Raw genomic sequence first — 17,781 nt, forward strand, 5'->3', positions numbered from 1 at the left:
CCTTCTACAACTCTTTTTACAACACCTCCAACTGACTAAAGCTTCCAGCTCCACTAGAATCTTCATTCTGGCTGTTGGGCTGGTCAGCCCAGCCAGAATCCTTATTCTGGCCGTTGGGCTGGTCAGTCCGGCCAGAATCCTGATTCTGGCTGCTAGGCTAGTCAGCCCAGCCATAATCTTGATTATGGCTGCTAGCCTGGCTAGAATCAAGCTGGTTGTGGCTGTAGGCTCAATTTTCAGCCTGGCCATTGGGCTGATCAACATGTGGAGCAAGGCACCTGATCTCAATTTCCTGCTACAGGCAACTAGCCTAAGGTTGATTTGCAGTCGGAACAGCTAAGTTTTGGCTCCCCGCTTGATAACGAGCAGAGAAGTGAAGATCGAAGGGTAGCTCTTGGTACAAGTAGACGTGGAGGCAGAGTTAGTAGAGGTCATGGATGTGGACATGGACGTGCAAGCAAGTTTGCAGGTGGATGTGGAAGATATAGCAGCTCGACCAGGAGCAAAAAGGCAACGTTCCAAGAACTGGACACAGGAGGAGATTTGGGCCTTGGTGGAAATCAAGCAGCAGGAATATTTGACGCGATGTGAGGCATAAGGATTGTATATTCATAACATATTCTATGCCTGTAAGGGAAGCAGCCGCCATGAATTTATTTACAACCACAGGCCAGACACAAGCACCCAAGCACCAAATCCAACAGCGAAGCAAGGCCTTCAAACATCCGCTGATTTCATGGCACACACATGGCGTGCAATTCATAAAAGGGTGGATTTTACAATGGTGTATGCCTGCTATTGATCCACGTGTATTATGAGTGTGAGAAAAACATGCGTTCTATTAATGCTGCCTGTGGTTGTGACTGTGTGCCGTGTGTCTCTTTATCTAGTGATCTGGGTATGGCCTGGCCGTTGTAACTGGTGGTGTGCTACATTTGGGAACTATGTGTTGACAAGTTTGATCTTGCTTGAGGGTTTTGTTTTGTTTGTACTCACTGGCCGTGGATGTTTCCTTCGCTCTGTGGTCTCACTTGTTGTTTTGCCTTCTGGCCATTGGCTATGGCTGTGGGTTCTGTCCGTGTTGGCTTAAGCTGGTTGTGTGACGAGTTTGTGTATACAGAAGATGTGTCTTGGCCATGAAGATGCTTGTTATTCTTTACTGTGCTGCCTACAAATGCATTTGTTTTTTGGTGGCTATGCCGTGGCATTGTAACTGGTTTCTTGGGATTTCTTTTCACTTATTTTAATGTTTACAGAAACAGACATTACAGGTCAGTGTGACACTTATATCTCTCTCAAACGGCCGGCAATAGCACAGTTAGCAATAGATGAGTCAGGTTACAAGGCAAGGTTCCCTTTTGCTCGGACACTCGTGTGCTCGCTTGAAGGTAGACCATGCATTTTGTGGGAAGGTGTTGGAAGTAGACTTAAAAAAGATGTGCAAGATGGTTGTCAAGTCAGCAGGTTACTGTGGTCTTAGCACCTAGTGGATCAGGGAAAACAAGAATGCTGATTGAACTCACCAACACCAGGTTCAATTTGTTTTTCACAGGTGACCGTGCCATGGTTGGGTTTGAAGGAGGATCAAAAGATATTCACAGAGTGGCCAACGGGATGGAAAACAGTTTTCCAGGAGGAGAAAGAAATATTACCCCAGAGCATCCAGTGGTGCTGTGTGGCATGGGGGCCTTAATCCTTGCACAGCTCACTTGGCTTAAATTATTGAAAGAGTGTAAGCCAGGGCTTGTTCCACGAGACTGGCCGCTGGAGTATCCGGCAGTTGATGACGTGTTTCTGAGGAGTTGCTTGGTTTGGTCCATGAAGTCCATCAAGTGCCCTCTTTCGTTAATTACTTCACTAGCGGCATAGAAAAGCTGGTAAAAGAGGTGGGTGCCACAGTTGTGTTAGACGAAGCTCAGTCATTATTACAGTGCATGAAGGGCCGCTTCATATCAGGCCGAACTCCTCAGGAAGGGCAGTCATTATTGAATCCCATCGTCCTTGCACTCTATGATGTGCTGCAAAGTCCCCTATTTGTTTCAGGTACAGGAAAGAGCATGGACAGTTCGGGAGAATCTTCTTTCTGGAACTATGAAACCGTTTGATGTGGGAGAGATTTACAGTCTACCTGGGTTTGATGGCAGCAACATCCAAGCGTTTATGGAAAGGTTTATAGATGTTAGTAGCTGTTATCTCCACCTACACAGGAAGAAGAAGAATTTTAGCAACTGCTATTGAGAAGTGTATTATGGAGACCGCACCTGCTGCAGATTGGTTCATGGAGTTTCCACTAAGGATGATCACTGAAACAGGCAGGAACTTGGAGTCCATTGCTCTCTGAGGGATGTTGCGGTTTTGCTGTGAAAGGATCCTGAGACAGCAAGCTTTATAGAAGATCTGATATTTACTTACTATCTCTCAGGTATGACAACAAGAATTACATGATATCGTGATATTTACTTTTATGCCGGACATGTGATTGTACCAGGACTCTTGTAGACTGTGATTCCGCAACCCTTTTGCCCCAATAGTTCCATCGAGTTGTTGCAATTGCTGATTGAACTGCTCCAATTGAAGCTTCACTCCCCACCTCGGCCACTGCCACCGCTGCCACTGCTACCACCGCCACTGTGGTAAGGCTTTGAGTGGTTCTTTCGCTAGCTGGTATTATCGTAGGGCTTAGAGTGGTTGTTGCCACCACAACCACCGGACCTTACTGGCCAGTAGCAGTTGCCGACCTGGTTAACCAAGCAACTCCTCCAGCTCTAATCCAAAGCAAAAGATTCATTTGGTGCTGAAGGATTATAACAGTGTCTCTGAGATATGTGAAGACCTCTAATAGAGTTATAAAATGGCTCCACCTTTGACTTCTGGCCGCATTTGCAACGCTTGTACTGCGATGCTCCACTGGGACATGGATTGGAGTCTTCGTTAGTGGCTCCTCCATTGCCTCGCCTCGAGCCCAAGAACCTTCTGGCCACTTTAGTTCATGTACTGCTAGAGCCCGAAGCGAGGCCGTGCAGAGCCTCAAAGCCACGGACAGCCTCAATGCAGACTCGTCGTTATACACGACACTGGAAAGGTGGTGCAGGATGAAAGGAATCGAGAGAAACTTTCGTCCCACCTTGTTACAATGGTCCGCGATAACTATGTCAACACAGGGAAGAACGCCAGTGTGTACGTTTGGAAAGCGGTGCCATAGCTGCTCGAAAGAGAGTGAAAACGAGAGAAACAAACTCATGCATGCATACCATCATTCCCTGTAATCTAAGTGCATACATCCATACATGAGCAAAGAGCAAGCTTTTTCTTCCAAACCTGCAAACTCAGGATTGTCTTCGGGGCTGTCTAGCTCGAAGGCAAGCTCTCTGGCCGCCGCCACCACAGCGGCATGGCAATAGTGAGGATTTGACGTCAGACAAATGGCCAGAGTATCAAACTTGTAAGAAGTGAGAGGGAGAGCACTACTTACATGAGCAATCCGTGGTAGTCAGTGTCGGCAAGGATGCATTCACGTCCCAGGCCATCCGTGAAAAGATCTTCTGGCGTTTCAGTCCCACGAACAGCGACAACAACCAACTTGAGTTCCTTCAACTCAATCACGAAGTAGACTGTCTCAGTACTCTGAAATAGTGGGGAGATTTGTGATGCAACATCAAACCTCCTTTCAAGAGTGCCTCGGCTGGGCGGCAAGCAGCACGAAGGAACGCAGTTGCATGGCCTCGCCACCATCTATCACCGTCTACGCTTGGGCTCCTTCTCCAAGTCCTCCAAGTTCCCGCAAGCATCGTACATGCTTATCAGCGCGTTCCCGACCTTCTCCATAGAGCAGAAAGCGAACGTCAGTGAGCTGCGATCTCTTCGTGCAAGAGCTCGGATCGGCATGAAAGTTACCTTGAATTCGGCTTAAACCCATGCCGGAGCATCTCGTGGAACAAGCTCACAGCACACAACTGTGCTCCTCGATCGTCTGGAACACACCTCGGGTGGTCATCCCACTTTGGACCAAGCTCTGGTGGATCGACACACCTTCGATCCGAGCGCAAGCGTTGAGAAAATCCCGAGAGTGAGATGGTTTGGAAGAGATCGAGAACCTAGAGCAAGCCGAGATTGCGATGCTCCGCATGCTGCCTTGGCATCGAGCAAACTTCTACCTCGCAATGCACCTCGCTCTAGGCAGCGCACACCCTCACCTCTTCGAGCAATCATCTCCTTGAACAAAAGCTTCGCCCACGCCACTGTTCTCCCGATGTCGACGCTTTCGCACTTGCGGCATCCAGTCGAGGATTTGCGGGATTTGCGTGCTGGATGGTTTCGATCGCAATGTGGAGCCAGGCTGAAGGCGGAAAAAGAAGAAAAAATTTGGACCATTTCTCGATTTGTGCGTGTCATCCTTGCGCAGGGGCCATGCTAATCTTCTCTGTATCGTTCCAATTTTATCTGGTGTCTCCGAAGAGACATGAGTAGGGTACTAGGCGAGGGTATTTATATGAATGTCATACTAAAGGCTTTGGGCATGTGGGATAGGGCTTTCTCTCTTGCCTTAAACCTAACCCTAACTATGTAAATATTCTCTACTATGCGGAAGAATCTTGATTGTGCGAATATGCTCTAAAACCACATTCATCGCACAAGATTTGTGGCAAACACAACGGAACAACCACAAATTTCCATTAAAAAATCGCGTTCTCGCCAAGTGTGTGTTTGTTTGCAAATTGCGACGAGAGAGAGAGATTAGAGGATTTCTCCTTTTTTGGGGGAGTTTTTGGTAGCTACAATCAATGCTGGGAAATGGCAAAAGAAGCTTCGCATCGCTCACCAGCCTTGTGGCGAAAATAAATAGAAAAGGGACCCCTCTTCCGATGCACCAACTATCCATTTCCACTCCACCACCGGCGCTGGGCTCCTTTCCTTGTTGTGTGTGATCGCATTTCGCACCGAGATTGATTTCTCAATCAATCAATCAGCGAAGGGCTGTTCCCGAGAGACCCAAATCCAAAACTCTCTCGCTTGTGCCTCTGTGCCACCGCCTTGTTCATCGCTTGGGAATTTGACACATACTTAGCGCGCGCGCCCCCCTTTGTTTTTGCTTATCATTCATTCACTCGTAGCGCGGCGCACATCGCTCAATCAATCTCTAAGATAGCTTAGCTTAGCTTAGCTTATCAGCGCACGAGGGAGAGTGTGAGAGAGCGAGAGGGACCCATCGCGCACAGCGCCAAAGTTGGAATTTTGAGAGCGCCCACTAGCCGCATTTGGCAGGGGCTCCATCAGATCACTTTGCAGCGAGCGAAGCGAGTGAATATAGAGGAGAGGAGAGCTATGGGTGTTGCGGATGCTCCAAGTCCCGGAAACGTCCCAGTTCTGGGCGATATGAAGAACAGGAGCGCGGCCGAGATGAAGATCTCGGTGCTGGCGTTGCGAGCACTCACGCTGGTGCTGCTCGTCATCGCGCTCGCCCTCATGGTCTCCAACAAGCAAACACAATCCATTCCAATCAAGCTCCCTGGCATGGCTTCTACGATTTTTCTCAAAAAGACGGCTACATTCTCGCAGATCACAGGAGTCCAGTGAGTTTTCGATGGTTCTTCCTCTCCTTTTTCTTTCTCTTGCTGCTTCAACCAAGAATCCACTCGCAGGTATTATGTTGGAGCTCTCTCTGTGGCGGTCGCTTACATGTTCTTCCAAATGCTGGCGGGGCTTTTCACGATTCTCACCACGGGATCCATTGTGGGTTCCAAATCGAGAGCTTGGGTCACATTCATCTTAGATCAGGTATGCACCATTTTCTTTTCTCGCTGCTCATCACTCTCTTTCGTCCCAGCTCATTGCCTACTTGATGGTGAGCGCGGCCACAGTAGTGGCGGAGGTGGGCTACATCGCTCGTCGCGGCGAGACCAAAGTGGGATGGAACCAGGTGTGCAGCGACTTCAAGCACTACTGCTTCATCTACGGCTTCTCGCTCGTCAACGCCTTCCTGGCCACCATCGCCTTCCTCCCCGTGGTAGCGGTGTCGGCGTTCCACCTCTTTAGAATGTATGGCGCCCAGTCAGCGCAGTCAAAGTGAGTCAACGACAGTCACAAGGACCCGTTCGTAGCAGGAATGGCGAAATGGCGAACCTTCCTCCCTGTCCGCAATGCACTCATTCTACTAGTTACCCTAGCTTTACTTTCAGTTTGTCTCGGTTGAATCACAAGGAAATGTATGAAAGGTGGCGGGTTTTGTTGTATTTGCATGGCTATGGCGGATTGTGGCTTTCGATATGGGGCGGATCTTGTTCGCAGCATGGCTGGCGTGTAGCTGGCTCGCAATCGCATGTTTGGCACCACCACCATAACTGAAAAGCTTGCCACCAAGAAATCAATCAATTTCTTCATCTCCCGTCCCTGAGCTCCTGACTTGACCCAGACAGCCGGCCGCTCCACAATGAATGCTCCTACTTGTGCCGTATGTATGTAGTAGTATAGCTCGCGTACACCGCGCATTCAATCCACAAAGTAGGAATGAGATCATCAAAACAGACACTTATATTTCGTATCAACCATAGACACAACTTGGAGTTGCTTGAGTGCTCATCCCTTCACAGCTCAGATGGAGCTTTGCATGCATGCATGCGTCGAACTGGTCGATCTTATAAGCCACTGCTATCGCAACTGAAAGATCATCACCTCCCAGTTCATCCAAGTTCACGAGTCGAGCGAGCGATGGAGTCCCGAACGCTTCTCGTGCTCCTGTTCGTCGGTGTCGTGACGATCGTGAGCTCCGGCTTGGAGCGCGCTGCTGCCCAGGACGACACGGACGATGGAATCCTTCCGTCGTCGGACGTCCAGCCACTGGTAAGCAACATGATCGGCCAAGGCTTCACCGTCGCGGCAGCGGTAGCCCAGTCCCTGCAGACCTTGATTCCCATAAGGTCCACCCTTCTCATCCCCAGCAACAACGCCATCGCCGGTGTCGATGCCAACTTGTCCCAGGAAGATATCATCAACACCCTCCAGTATCACGTCCTCACTTTCCCCACTTCTTTCGAAGCGCTGTCCAGGAATGATGTCGGTGCTGAGCTCCCAACCATGCTCCAAGGAGAGATGATCACGGTCACCTCCAATTCCCCCGGCAACTTCACCCTCAACGAAGTCAATATCACCCATCCCGACGTCTGCTCCTCCACCAGGTTCATAGCCTGCCATGGCATCGACAGGGTCCTCGCCTACAACTCTAGCCTTGTCACTGCTGCTGGGCCAGAGGCGTCACCACCGTTTGGAGCTGAGCAAGCCTCTCCAGCACCCGAAGCTCTGCCTCCAGGTACCCAGTCTCCGAATAACACGGCCAATCCGTCGAACCGGAAGAGCAACAGCACCTCGGGCGTCTCTCTGCGGCATTCTTTCACCAGCGGCGTTGCTTTCATCGAGGTGCTGGCGGCTTCCTGGCTTTTGATGTAGAGGAACGTAGGAATAACTTGTTGTTTTGGTGCGAGAAGTGTGAGAGGCATTCTCTTATAAATTTCAGATCTTTTTTTCCGTCTGGTGCTTGTCGACTGTTGGAAGGTTTCTAAAGAACGCGCGAATCGATCTGCCCAAGCTTGGGAAGAGCTGCAATAAGCTTGTTCACGTACGAGGAATCAGACGCCTGCGACCAAAAGGCGATTAAAAGGTGTGACTTGTAAAGCAGTTGTACTTACGCATGGATTGCGCTCCAGATAGATTGTGGATAACGATTGTCGTGGACCAGAGAGGATTGTTTCGATGCCATCGAGAGAAGGAATGTTGTTGTCATTCAACCACAAGTCCTCGAGCCTAGGCGAGAAAAACGTAAAGCTGGGTGGAGAAAAAGTGAACATAAAAGTTGTACTTTTCAAGGTTCTCGACGTCCGCGATAGACGTCAGCCTGTTCGAAGAGACATCCAGCACTCGAAGATTGACGAGTGTGGCAAGTCCCTCCATTTTGGATATGCCATTGTGGCTCAAGTATAGTTCTTCCAACGCCAAGCATTCCTGGGCGAGTAGGCATCGGAAAAAAGAAGAGCAAAATTGAGAAACTCTACCTCGAAACCGAGCATTGATGTCAGCCGGTTGCTTTGCAAGCTAAGCTTGACAATCGATGTCAAGCCACAAAGGTTGACGGTCCTGATGCGATTTCGGCCTAGCCAGAGCTCCTCCAGTCGCTTCATATTCTCAATTCCTTCCAGCACCTGTCAGCCTACCAAGGTAAACAGCCTTAAGTGGAATGGAACAAGCAAGTTACCCGGATCCTATTGGAGCCTAGCTCGAGCAAGCGGAGCTCCTGCATATGTTCAAGCTGCTCCATCTTGACGATCTCGTTCTTGGACAGATAAAGCTCTCGCAGCTTCGAGCAAACTTTGTTCATGCCATCCAGCGATGTGAGCTCGTTGAACGAGACGTCAAACACGACTAGCTCCGACAGCCCTCCAACTGGTGGAAGTCTAGTGAGCTTGTTGTCTCGCAAAACTAGCTCCTGAAAGATCAAAGATAAATAAAAGAAGAAATCACTACCAAGCTCCATACACCGGAAGAGAAATACTCACTTGGAGTCCAAACAGTGAGGGCCACTCGCCGAGCGCCTGCACAGCATCGTCCGCGAGAAGATTTTGGCGCAAGCTGAGCTTCTTCAGGCGCGAGAGGTGTTGCATTCGCTGATCGAGGAAGGAGAGACGATTCGCCGTCAAATCCAGCTCCACAAGGCCGGGCGGGAGATTGACATCTGAAAGATCGTGCAGCTGCGAGCTGGTGAGATCCAGCACAGCGTCCTCCTCGCCACACGCCATTCTCGTATTTTCTTTCTGTTAGAACTTAGAACCCTAGCTCCACCCTATATTCGCCGAATATACTCTTCTCGGCTCTAGAGGCATATTCACTAGACACTCGTCATATTCTTTCGTTCGATCTGCGACAAAGCTCTATTCCTAGAGGAGAAAAAACAAGCCTGTCATTCGTCTACACTCCCTCTTTCTTGTTTCATCCTTCGCGCAAGCTCGGCCTTGTGCTGGAATTCCTCCTCGCTGAGCTTCCTGAATGGCAACCACGACGGCCATGACCTCTCCTTGTTTGCCTCCTCCACCATCTCTTTCCTTGTCTCACGAAACTCCTCCGGGAACGCATCATCTGGAAGAGTATCCACGAACTTCTTCAGCCTGTACTCGTCCCACTGATTCGCAGCAAACTGGCAGCCGGTTCCAACCGCAGCAAACAAAAGCCCCATTGAAAATGGACTCGCAGCAATGCCTGTTGAGTGTCCGATCGATCTTGGAGGATGGAAAAAGAAAGTTACAAACCTTGCAGCCGGGCAAGAACAATCCCGCTGATCATTCCCCCTCCAATCGTGTTTGTATACGAGCCGGGCTCCGTCCGAAGCATCGCTCGAGTCACCTCTGTCATGCCTATGGAACCAAATAACCAAAGCGCGTGTAAGTTCTTTCGTCCACCAATAGTGTGCCCCATAACAACATAAACTAGCGAATCTCTATAAAGAAAAAAATGATGCTTACCAGAGAGGAAAGATCCAGCAATCGCGAAATTAATCGTTACTGGCAGCGCGAACGCTCTCACCGGATGCCCTTTGGCCGCACCTCCGATCAAACCGATGGTTGCCCCAATCCCGGCTGCACGGGATCATACATTGTCGAGCTTAGAATCGTAGCCAGATCGAAGAACACGAAGATAAAACCTCACTTGCTGCTGATGATCCCACAAGCACTCGCTTGGCCCATCCCTGGCCGCCCGTCTTGTGCTTGAACGCAGCCCTGCGCTTCTCCTCGCCATCGCCACTGTTAATCTTCTCTTCCATGCCTCTTAGGGCTAAGGGCTTTAAAGTGTTCTACTTCATTTTTATTGACCCAAGTTGACCTCTAGGGTTTTGTATGGTTCCAGAGTGAAACGGAAAGACGATGAGGATGAAGACGTAGGCGAAGATCCTTTCTTGGTGCCAGTTTGCAGTCAATCCACTTCTGGACGTGGTAATGGTTCCATCATAATCCTATTTCAAAAGATAAAGTCTTCGATGGTGATGTAGAGGTTCTCCGTGCCTCGTGGTTAGAAGGAGGACTGCATTGCCACGATACTGCATTGATGAGCCCAAGGCTACGTTCGGGGTACAGCCACTTCATTCCACTTACCTCTTTGCCTTGGGGCTCTTCACACAACACTTTAGCTGGTCAGTTCCTGCTTTTGATGTCGATGCAGTGCTTGAAAAGCCGAATTGGACGCTCCAGAGCGAGAGGAGGACGCTGACAAAAGCTACGATTTCAAGGTTCTTGTCTATAGCAAACGCTTGAATGACTACGTTGCTCTTTATGTGGAGTGCAACCTGGTAAGTTACTTAATTTTGTTCATTGGTGACTCTTTCAGTACTTCGGTTGGTTTGTTTCCTTTTCCAGGCCAATCTTCTACAATCTTACATTGATTAATTTTCATTTCTTTTAATCTCAGCGCTTTTCTTTCTCGTTTAGTCCAAACACTCCTCCGGATTATTGCAGGGAACAAAATTCTTTCATGGACTGTTGACGATAGGCACCAAAGGCACAGTTGAGGGAGACGGATGAGCAGTATCCAGACTGGATATAGCAAATGTGTATGCATGCATATTTGTGTTACTTTAATTCTTTCTTCTAGATTTTGCTAGTTGATTGGAAAGGCCAATTAAAAAGGAACTCCCCACCAAGTGCATGTTGACAGTTAAGATTTAAATTTTAAATTTTAAAAAAACGCTTGTTGATCATCGCTATGTCTTTTCAAAGATATAAGCTGGACTGCACGAGTGAGTGACAAAAAGTTACTATGAGGAGTGTGCTTAACCATCTCTAGAGGCAAAATTTGAAAGTTTATTAGACGTAGGTCTCTTATGATCATCACTGTGTGGGTGACATTTTGAAATTATCTGAAAAAACTAGACTTCTCCTCTCATCATATCAATCACAGAAAAAGCTTGAATTTGCAGTCCCAAGAAAATCTAATAAGTACACGAACAAACAAACAAGCATTTGGCCATGATTGATTCAAGAATAGGAACTCATTCATCCATGTCCTCTTGCAATTTGATCAATGTTGGTTTACATTCAAAGTAGTTAATAAGCCAGGAAATGTTGAATATAAGTAAGCAATTCAAATGGACTCTCATTAACTAATTATGAAATTTTGTTGAGTTCATCCTTCAACTTGTGCATGTTGCACGGTGTTAGTTTCTTCATCCAACAAATATATATGAATCACCTTCTCCATTTAAAGCCCCTAGTCTCAGATGTTATGGCATACTTTGTCCATAGTTCCAAGTTGGGAAATATAGATGACCTTTAGCATCAGAATAGCTTTACCAGTAAGCAGATTTCATCCCGAGCATAGCCAAACCCTTAGGGCTCATGGTTTCTATTTATATTGGTTAATTTTTTTACATATAATGGTATATACCTAGGTATCTAATGGCTTTCATGGACTCATCCTATGAGAATTGCTCTAAAGCCATTCGTCTTTAAATTGAGAATAGCTCCTGGATCAAGCATAGCATGGTCATTGTAAGATGATTGATTGATTGGGGATAAGAAGTAAATGCAAGTAATTTGACTTTCAATAAATGCTCCAGAAAAATATGACTAGGCCATTTGATCTGTACACTATGATCTCATGGAAGATCTAGTGAATAACAACTTTTTAGGAGAACTCTAGGTCTTTACCTATCAATTGATGTTGTAGTACTTAGATAATTAAATGACCATTTCAAAGTTGCTCCTTCGAGCACCTTTAGCTACATCTTCACTCTTTGTAAGTAGTTGAGCAAGTGATTATTTGTAGCGCATGTGATCATGGGATGAGATTTGGATATATTGTCACCGTGGATCCTTGGAACCTTGAGTGATAAATGGGGATAAAATAACCACTAAAGGCTCTTTCATCAAGCAATTGCCCTTTTTCCAGTTGGCTTAAGGGGAGAGAAATAAAGTGCATTACATTATTGTAGTTTATCAATAGAAATGGATTGGGAAGCTAGTTGTAGATTAAGCCAAGATTAGGATCACTTTATTAGATGCATGTTTAATTTCTCAAAATGATAAAAGTGTAAGTTCTTGAATTTGAACTTCCTGGGAAATTATATAGCTAATACTATTTAAATCCAAAGATGCTTAAACTCAAGTATCTTGATTGAGAAAAAGTGGTGTACTTTTGTTCATAAATCCTTTCCCTACTCATTTATAGAGTTATTTTCTTTGGTTGAAAGCTGAAAGCTTTAGCTTTCCTCTAGAGAGCTCTATTCTCTTGACACTTTACTTCTCAGGTTGAGCCCAACTAAAGGCAAATTGAACTGATAAACTCATGAATTTAAATTTTCCAAAAGGTCACCCATGTTAGTATTATCCAAACCTAAAGATGCTTAAACCCAAATATTCCAATACTTTTAATCAATTGAAAAAGGAGGTTATAAATTGTCTTTTAATTTGTTCTTTTTAGTTACTTATAAAAAGTCTTTTGAGATTTAGAAATTTTTGCCATATAAAAAAATATTCAATTAACAAATACTATTAGTTTAAATATATATCGTTAAATTTTTATGTGCATAAGTCCTTTGTGGGTGCTTTTCTACTAGATATGGAAGATTATTTCAAAAGAAATGGGAAGCAATCTTTCATAGTTATTGTTAGAGAGCTTAGAGATCATGTGCAATGGGATCTTTAGCTCATCTCTTGAAAGTTGTGACACTTTGTCACAACTGATTCAAAAGTATGAGCAATATGAGAAGTAAGTTTTTAAATATGATCACTAAGAAAATACCTAAGCCGTCAATCAAATAATATAATTTGCAGTATTAATACTTCAAGTCAAGGATAACAATAACTTCAAACTCCTACTTATTAGCAATCTTTGAAGTAGGTGATGGTGGAATATAAATGGGATCATAAAGGGCGTGATAAGTTTTTAATAAAAAAAATATAGAATACTCTATGGATGGTGGAAGATTAGAGTATAGAGAAACAACCTAGATATTAATAATCTAGTTTATTACAAAGGCATAAAGTCTTCCAATAATGATAAAGAAGCAAAACTTTTAATCCATTTGTGCAAGAAGGATTAGGTTGGCAAAAAGGATTAATAATATGTTAATGAGTAGCTTGAGCATAAGAAAGTTGATGTTGAACTTCTTTATAAAGAGAATCCAAGATAGTAACATTAATAGCAATAAAATCATTTGTAAGACTAATGTGAGACATAAAACTCTAAGCCCCAAAGTGGAGTTAAAAAGGTGCCACATGGTAGTGGTCAAAGTGGAAATCTAATAAATGTAACACATTTGGACCAAAAACTTTAACTCAAAAAGTTGAGAGTGGGAGTGGAACTCTAAACAAAGTGCTTGAGGAAGGAGTATAAAGTGATTGAGTCTCTAGAAAGGGACATAAAAGGGACTAACATATGGCAAGTGTTGTGACACATGGAAGTGTCAGGATCAAGTTCGAGATGGAGTCTAAGAAAAAGTCTAAAATAGAGTTCGAAATGGAGTCCGAAATGGAGTTTGAGAAGGAGTTCGAGATGAAGTTTGAGGTCGAGTCTAAGATGGAAATTGAGACTATATCTAAGATCGAGGCTAAGACTAAATCGAAGACCGAGGTTGACATAAAGTTGTGTGTGACCTCTATAGTGCAGTGCTAACGGATGGTTGGCATGAGAAAGAGCGGTGTTGGTTTTGGCAAAGACTTAGACACGAAGGGGAAATGTCATAGAGGTAGGCTCGTGGAGCCGATGGTGTGGAGACACCAAATGTGCCAAGGTGTGATACCTTGAGGCTATGTTGGTGGGTTCATGAGAACCCCTTGCCAAAGGAATCCCAATGGAAATGGGAATAGCATAGCCTAAGTTGCAGAGCATGCAGTTGGAGTGTGGTGACCCAGATAATGATGGAGGTGTGAAAGCACCAAGCAATGAGTTGTAGGACTTGATAATTATGAGGCAACTAAGCAAGAGGTGCAAAATAACTGGTTAAACGGGTAGAAGGTAGCTACCCAAGACTTCTTAATAGCATAGGGAAGTTGGATATACCCTTACGGGGGATAAGTTGCTTGTGTTGCGATATAGTAAGTCAATGTCATAAAAGGAAATACTCATTGTCAAGAAAGCCATCATTGGGACACCCGAACACTCTAGAACACCAGAAGGTGGTGTTTGATGTCGCGAGAGCAATAGATAAAGCCCAAGGGACTAAGTCCCTAGCGAATGATGGATAGAAGGTGCTATCCAAATGTCCAAGGTTGCGGAGACAGGAGAGGACTGTCTACCCGAGTTGGACAAAGCCAAAAATGGAATTTTGGCAAGGCTAGTGATGGGCATGTAAAGGCCCATAAGCAACAATGTAATCCCAGTGTGTGGGATTATAAGGTGAGCATACCCGGATTGAGGAACCACTCCCTAGGCTATTGGGTAGGTTCATTCCTAAGAATACTTGCTAAAGCATGATAGAAAGTGCAAAGGTTATATCGATGGAAATTGAGACTACTCGAGAAGGAGTAGTGGGATTGACTTAGAGAAGGGTCTCTAAGAGGTTTAACGAGAACTAAACCAATAAAAGGAGAGAACCACTATATGTGGTCCAATCAGTCTCTAAGTTGGAGAGACTACCCTCCTTAGAGGATATGCAAAAGGCATGGTGAGCCTTCAATGTCCAACCATTGACGAATATGGAGAAGGCATGGTGAGCCTTCAATGTCACACCATTGATAAATATTGGCTACGCGCCAAGGATGGAAATGGTAACACATGCGGGTGTTACTTTATAAAATGGTTCACTGTTCGATGAGGACATCGAACTTCGTCTATGGGTGGTGGAGTCCAAGATGGACCCGAGTTGGAGTCCGAAGTGGAGTCCGAGATGGACCCGAGATGGAGTCCGAAATGGAGTCCGAAGTGGAGTCCGAGGTGGACCCGAGATGGACCCGAGTTGGAGTCCGAAGTGGAGTCCGAGATGGACCCGAGATGGAGTCCGAGATGGAGTCCGAGATGGAGTCCGAGGTGGACCCGAGATGGACCCGAGATGGAGTCCGAGATGGAGTCCGAGATGGACCCGAGATGGAGTCCAAGATGGACCCGAGATGGACCCGAGATGGAGTCCAAGATGGAGTCCGAGATGGAGTCCGAGATGGAGTCCGAAGTCGAGACCGAGACCGGGACCGAGACCGAGACCGAGACCGAGATCGGGACCGAGACCGAGACCGAGGCCGAGGCCGAGACCGAGCTCGAGCCCGAGTCCGAGTCCGAATCCGAGTCCGAGTCCGAGTCCGAGTCCGAGTCCGAGTCCGAGTCCGAGTCCGAGTCCGGAGCTTGAGAGGGTGAAAGCCCAAAGTGTTCGTCTCCCAGACCCTGGGGGGTTTGGTGAGCTCCAAAAGTATAGTAAGGGGGAGGACTGTAGTGGAGCTAGTTTGGCCAGGAAAGGCCAGTTTGGCCCAGGAAGGCCGGACCCAGTGTTGGGTGATGAGCTGCCCACTGGGAAGTCCAAGACTAGAGTGAACACAGACCGACAAGCGGGGTAGCTGGGTGAAGTGTTCAAGAGCCGGCTCTAGTTCCCCCGGGGGATCGACTGGCCGATGCTCCCAGTCCAAGTGTGGGTGGCACTACCTACTTGGATACCTGGTGTGGCTCAACGGAACCCGCTCTAAGCCCATGGCTAGAGCACCCAAGGGCAGAAGGCGAGGAGGGTACCCAGGTGGCTCGCATAAGGCCACGGTGTTCCGAAATGTTGTCCCAAAGGCCCAGATTGTGGAAAGGAAGAGGAGCAGTCCTCTGGGGTAGTGACCAAGGACACAGTCGTGTGGTGAGAAAGTCCCAGAGGACCGTGGGACTTAGTGGTCAGGCCTGTGGGTCTCGATCCAGTGGCAGTGTTGGCAAACACGGCCAGGGGCAGAAAGGGACTTAGTGGGGACTGACAGAGGGATATTGGGGAAGGCTATTCCCCTTGTCGGTAGGCATCCTAAGGATGCTAAGGAGTGGATCTGAGATGACCACTCACGGATGGTTTGCCTAGTCTTGGAGAGCCAAGATGGTGATGCAAGTGGTATTGGACTACCAGTGTGGCAAAGGTGATAGGGCATGGCCTTAGCGTAACGGGCTGCTATGTCGGTGGTACCTTTGAGTGTCGGTCATGGGATCGGACACGTGGAGCACTAAATCGAAGACCGAGGTTGAGACAGAAACCAAGATTGAGATCGAGACCGAGACTGAGTCTGAAACCAAAATTGAGACCGAGACCGAGATTGAGACTTAATGTAAGTAACTAAAGAGAACAACTCAAAAGACAATTCATAAGGGTTCAAATATAGAAAAAAAAGGCCTATGAACAAGAGTGCACCCCCTTTTCCAATCAATTAATAATCTTGGGATACTTAGGGTTAAGTATCCTTGGGTTTAAATAGTACTGGGTTGGGTGACCTCTTGGAAAGTTTAAACTCAGAAGTTTACATTTGGTATTAGAGTTGTTCTTTAGTTTGACTTTTATTGGTGGTCAAATATATCACCACTTGTATTGGCAGTTTGATTAATACTGGGTTGGGTGACCTCCCGGGAAGTCGAAACTCAAGAGTTTATATTTGATATTAAAGTTGTTTTTTAATCTGATTTTTATTAGTGGCCAAGTATATCATCACTTGTATTAGCATCAAAAGGTCCCAAGAGTAGGCCTATCCTTAAGGTGTAGCATGTCAAGAGGGCATAACTTTCCACCTTAGTTCATACATGAACATATTGGCAATGTGGTGGATAGAAAGGGGTTAATAAGGGAATGATTTTGAAATCTTAAGAATAGTAGAAGGTTTTACTCAAAGAGATGAGGATATGATCTATATAAGCATTTGGCTTAGCAAACTGACTAATGTGGTTATGGTAAATAACTATTGTTAGGATCATAGATAAGATAGAAACTTTGAGATAATAAAGGAGTCACAAGATAATCATCATATAATTGATGATGGTGCTCATGAATTTGAGACTATTGTAGGAGGTCAAATACAGATGAGGACATATGTCTTTGAAATGGTAATTAGGGCTACCTTTAATAAAGGTTGGAACAACTCAAGGAAAAGGGGGTGGATTCTTATTCATAGGTTATATCCTTTTATAATTGAACTTTTATAGATTATCTTTTGAATCATTCTCTTTGGCTACTCACAATCTAGTTGCTTACACTTAAACCAAAACCTAAATCCAAACTAAGTCTAAATTTGAGTTTGAATCTAAGTCCAAATACAAATACAGGCTGAGGGGTGAAAGCCCAAAGCATTTGTCCCCCCAAGGGAGGGGGGTTTGTAGGGGTTGCAAAGGTTCTAGAGTATAATAGGGAGAGTATGTGTTGGACTCTAGTGGAATCAATTTGGCCAAAAAAGGTCAATATAACCTAAGAAGGCTATATTTATGTGGTGGGTGAAAATATAACCACCCAGGAATCCAGAGCTAGAGTGAACACAAATGGACAAGTGAGGTAACTTGATGAAGTGTTTAAAATCTAACTCTAGCTCCCTTGTTAGATTGAATAGTTGATGCTCCCAATCCAAGTGTGGGTGGCACTATCTATTTTAAGGCCTATAAAGCTTGTGTAGGGCTACAGTATTTCCAAATGTCATCATAAACTCCTAGACTATAAAAAGGAAAAGGAATAATCCTCTTATGTAGTGACCAAAGGCATGGCCTTGTGGTGTAGAAATCCCAAATGTAAGTAGGATTTAGTGGTTGGGCCTTTAGGTCTTGGCTCAGTGGTAGTGTTAGCAAGCATTACTATGAATAAAGTGGGATTTAATAGGGACT

General features: G+C 45.9%; 4 protein-coding genes and 1 non-coding gene across 5 annotated transcripts; 2 read left to right on the forward strand and 3 right to left on the reverse strand.

Annotated features, from left to right (window-relative positions):
* Window positions 1-4,356: 4,356 nt before the first annotated feature.
* Window positions 4,357-4,459, reverse strand: LOC112341419. The gene has a single exon (XR_002990547.1). It is a non-coding gene; the product is annotated as a U6 spliceosomal RNA (small nuclear RNA).
* Window positions 4,460-5,113: 654 nt separating this feature from the next.
* LOC112341408 (CASP-like protein 2U9) lies at window positions 5,114-6,391 on the forward strand. Its single transcript, XM_024661436.1, has 3 exons — window positions 5,114-5,570; window positions 5,640-5,775; window positions 5,825-6,391. Exons 1-3 carry the CDS (start codon window positions 5,323-5,325, stop codon window positions 6,065-6,067), a joined length of 627 nt encoding a protein of 208 aa, XP_024517204.1. The 5' UTR covers window positions 5,114-5,322; the 3' UTR covers window positions 6,068-6,391.
* Window positions 6,392-6,489: 98 nt separating this feature from the next.
* LOC112341407 (FAS1 domain-containing protein SELMODRAFT_448915) lies at window positions 6,490-7,518 on the forward strand. The gene has a single exon (XM_024661434.1). The coding sequence runs from the start codon at window positions 6,505-6,507 to the stop codon at window positions 7,438-7,440; it is 936 nt and encodes a 311-aa protein (XP_024517202.1). The 5' UTR covers window positions 6,490-6,504; the 3' UTR covers window positions 7,441-7,518.
* On the reverse strand, window positions 7,375-8,795 carry LOC9629816 (protein phosphatase 1 regulatory inhibitor subunit PPP1R7 homolog). Its single transcript, XM_002987523.2, has 6 exons — window positions 8,544-8,795; window positions 8,243-8,473; window positions 8,043-8,189; window positions 7,850-7,992; window positions 7,680-7,794; window positions 7,375-7,627 (listed from the first exon to the last, which is right to left on the reverse strand). The coding sequence occupies exons 1-6, from the start codon at window positions 8,781-8,783 to the stop codon at window positions 7,550-7,552; spliced, it is 954 nt and encodes a 317-aa protein (XP_002987569.1). The 5' UTR covers window positions 8,784-8,795; the 3' UTR covers window positions 7,375-7,549.
* A 63-nt stretch (window positions 8,796-8,858) lies between these two features.
* On the reverse strand, window positions 8,859-9,821 carry LOC9629817. Its single transcript, XM_002987524.2, has 4 exons — window positions 9,688-9,821; window positions 9,504-9,617; window positions 9,291-9,395; window positions 8,859-9,240 (listed from the first exon to the last, which is right to left on the reverse strand). Exons 1-4 carry the CDS (start codon window positions 9,800-9,802, stop codon window positions 8,945-8,947), a joined length of 630 nt encoding a protein of 209 aa, XP_002987570.1. The 5' UTR covers window positions 9,803-9,821; the 3' UTR covers window positions 8,859-8,944.
* Window positions 9,822-17,781: the final 7,960 nt, after the last annotated feature.

Source organism: Selaginella moellendorffii, unplaced genomic scaffold (assembly GCF_000143415.4).
Source record: "Selaginella moellendorffii unplaced genomic scaffold, v1.0 SELMOscaffold_82, whole genome shotgun sequence".
In the NCBI taxonomy this organism is placed as follows: Eukaryota; Viridiplantae; Streptophyta; class Lycopodiopsida; order Selaginellales; family Selaginellaceae; genus Selaginella; species Selaginella moellendorffii.

Bases quoted from the DNA above. Each gene is read 5' to 3' on its own strand.
- LOC112341408 (XM_024661436.1), top strand. From the start codon at position 5,323: ATGGGTGTTGCGGATGCTCCAAGTCCCGGAAACGTCCCAGTTCTGGGC. The intron at 5,571-5,639 runs GTGAGTTTTCGA...ATCCACTCGCAG, and splicing joins TCGCAGATCACAGGAGTCCA to GTATTATGTTGGAGCTCTCT. The intron at 5,776-5,824 runs GTATGCACCATT...CTTTCGTCCCAG, and splicing joins TCACATTCATCTTAGATCAG to CTCATTGCCTACTTGATGGT.
- LOC112341407 (XM_024661434.1), top strand. From the start codon at position 6,505: ATGAGATCATCAAAACAGACACTTATATTTCGTATCAACCATAGACAC.
- LOC9629816 (XM_002987523.2), bottom strand. From the start codon at position 8,783: ATGGCGTGTGGCGAGGAGGACGCTGTGCTGGATCTCACCAGCTCGCAG. The intron at 7,993-8,042 runs GTAGAGTTTCTC...CTACTCGCCCAG, and splicing joins CATCAATGCTCGGTTTCGAG to GAATGCTTGGCGTTGGAAGA. The intron at 7,795-7,849 runs GTACAACTTTTA...TTTCTCGCCTAG, and splicing joins GACGTCGAGAACCTTGAAAA to GCTCGAGGACTTGTGGTTGA.
- LOC9629817 (XM_002987524.2), bottom strand. From the start codon at position 9,802: ATGGAAGAGAAGATTAACAGTGGCGATGGCGAGGAGAAGCGCAGGGCT. The intron at 9,396-9,503 runs GTAAGCATCATT...TTGGTTCCATAG, and splicing joins TGCTGGATCTTTCCTCTCTG to GCATGACAGAGGTGACTCGA. The intron at 9,241-9,290 runs GTTTGTAACTTT...GACACTCAACAG, and splicing joins TGTTCTTGCCCGGCTGCAAG to GCATTGCTGCGAGTCCATTT.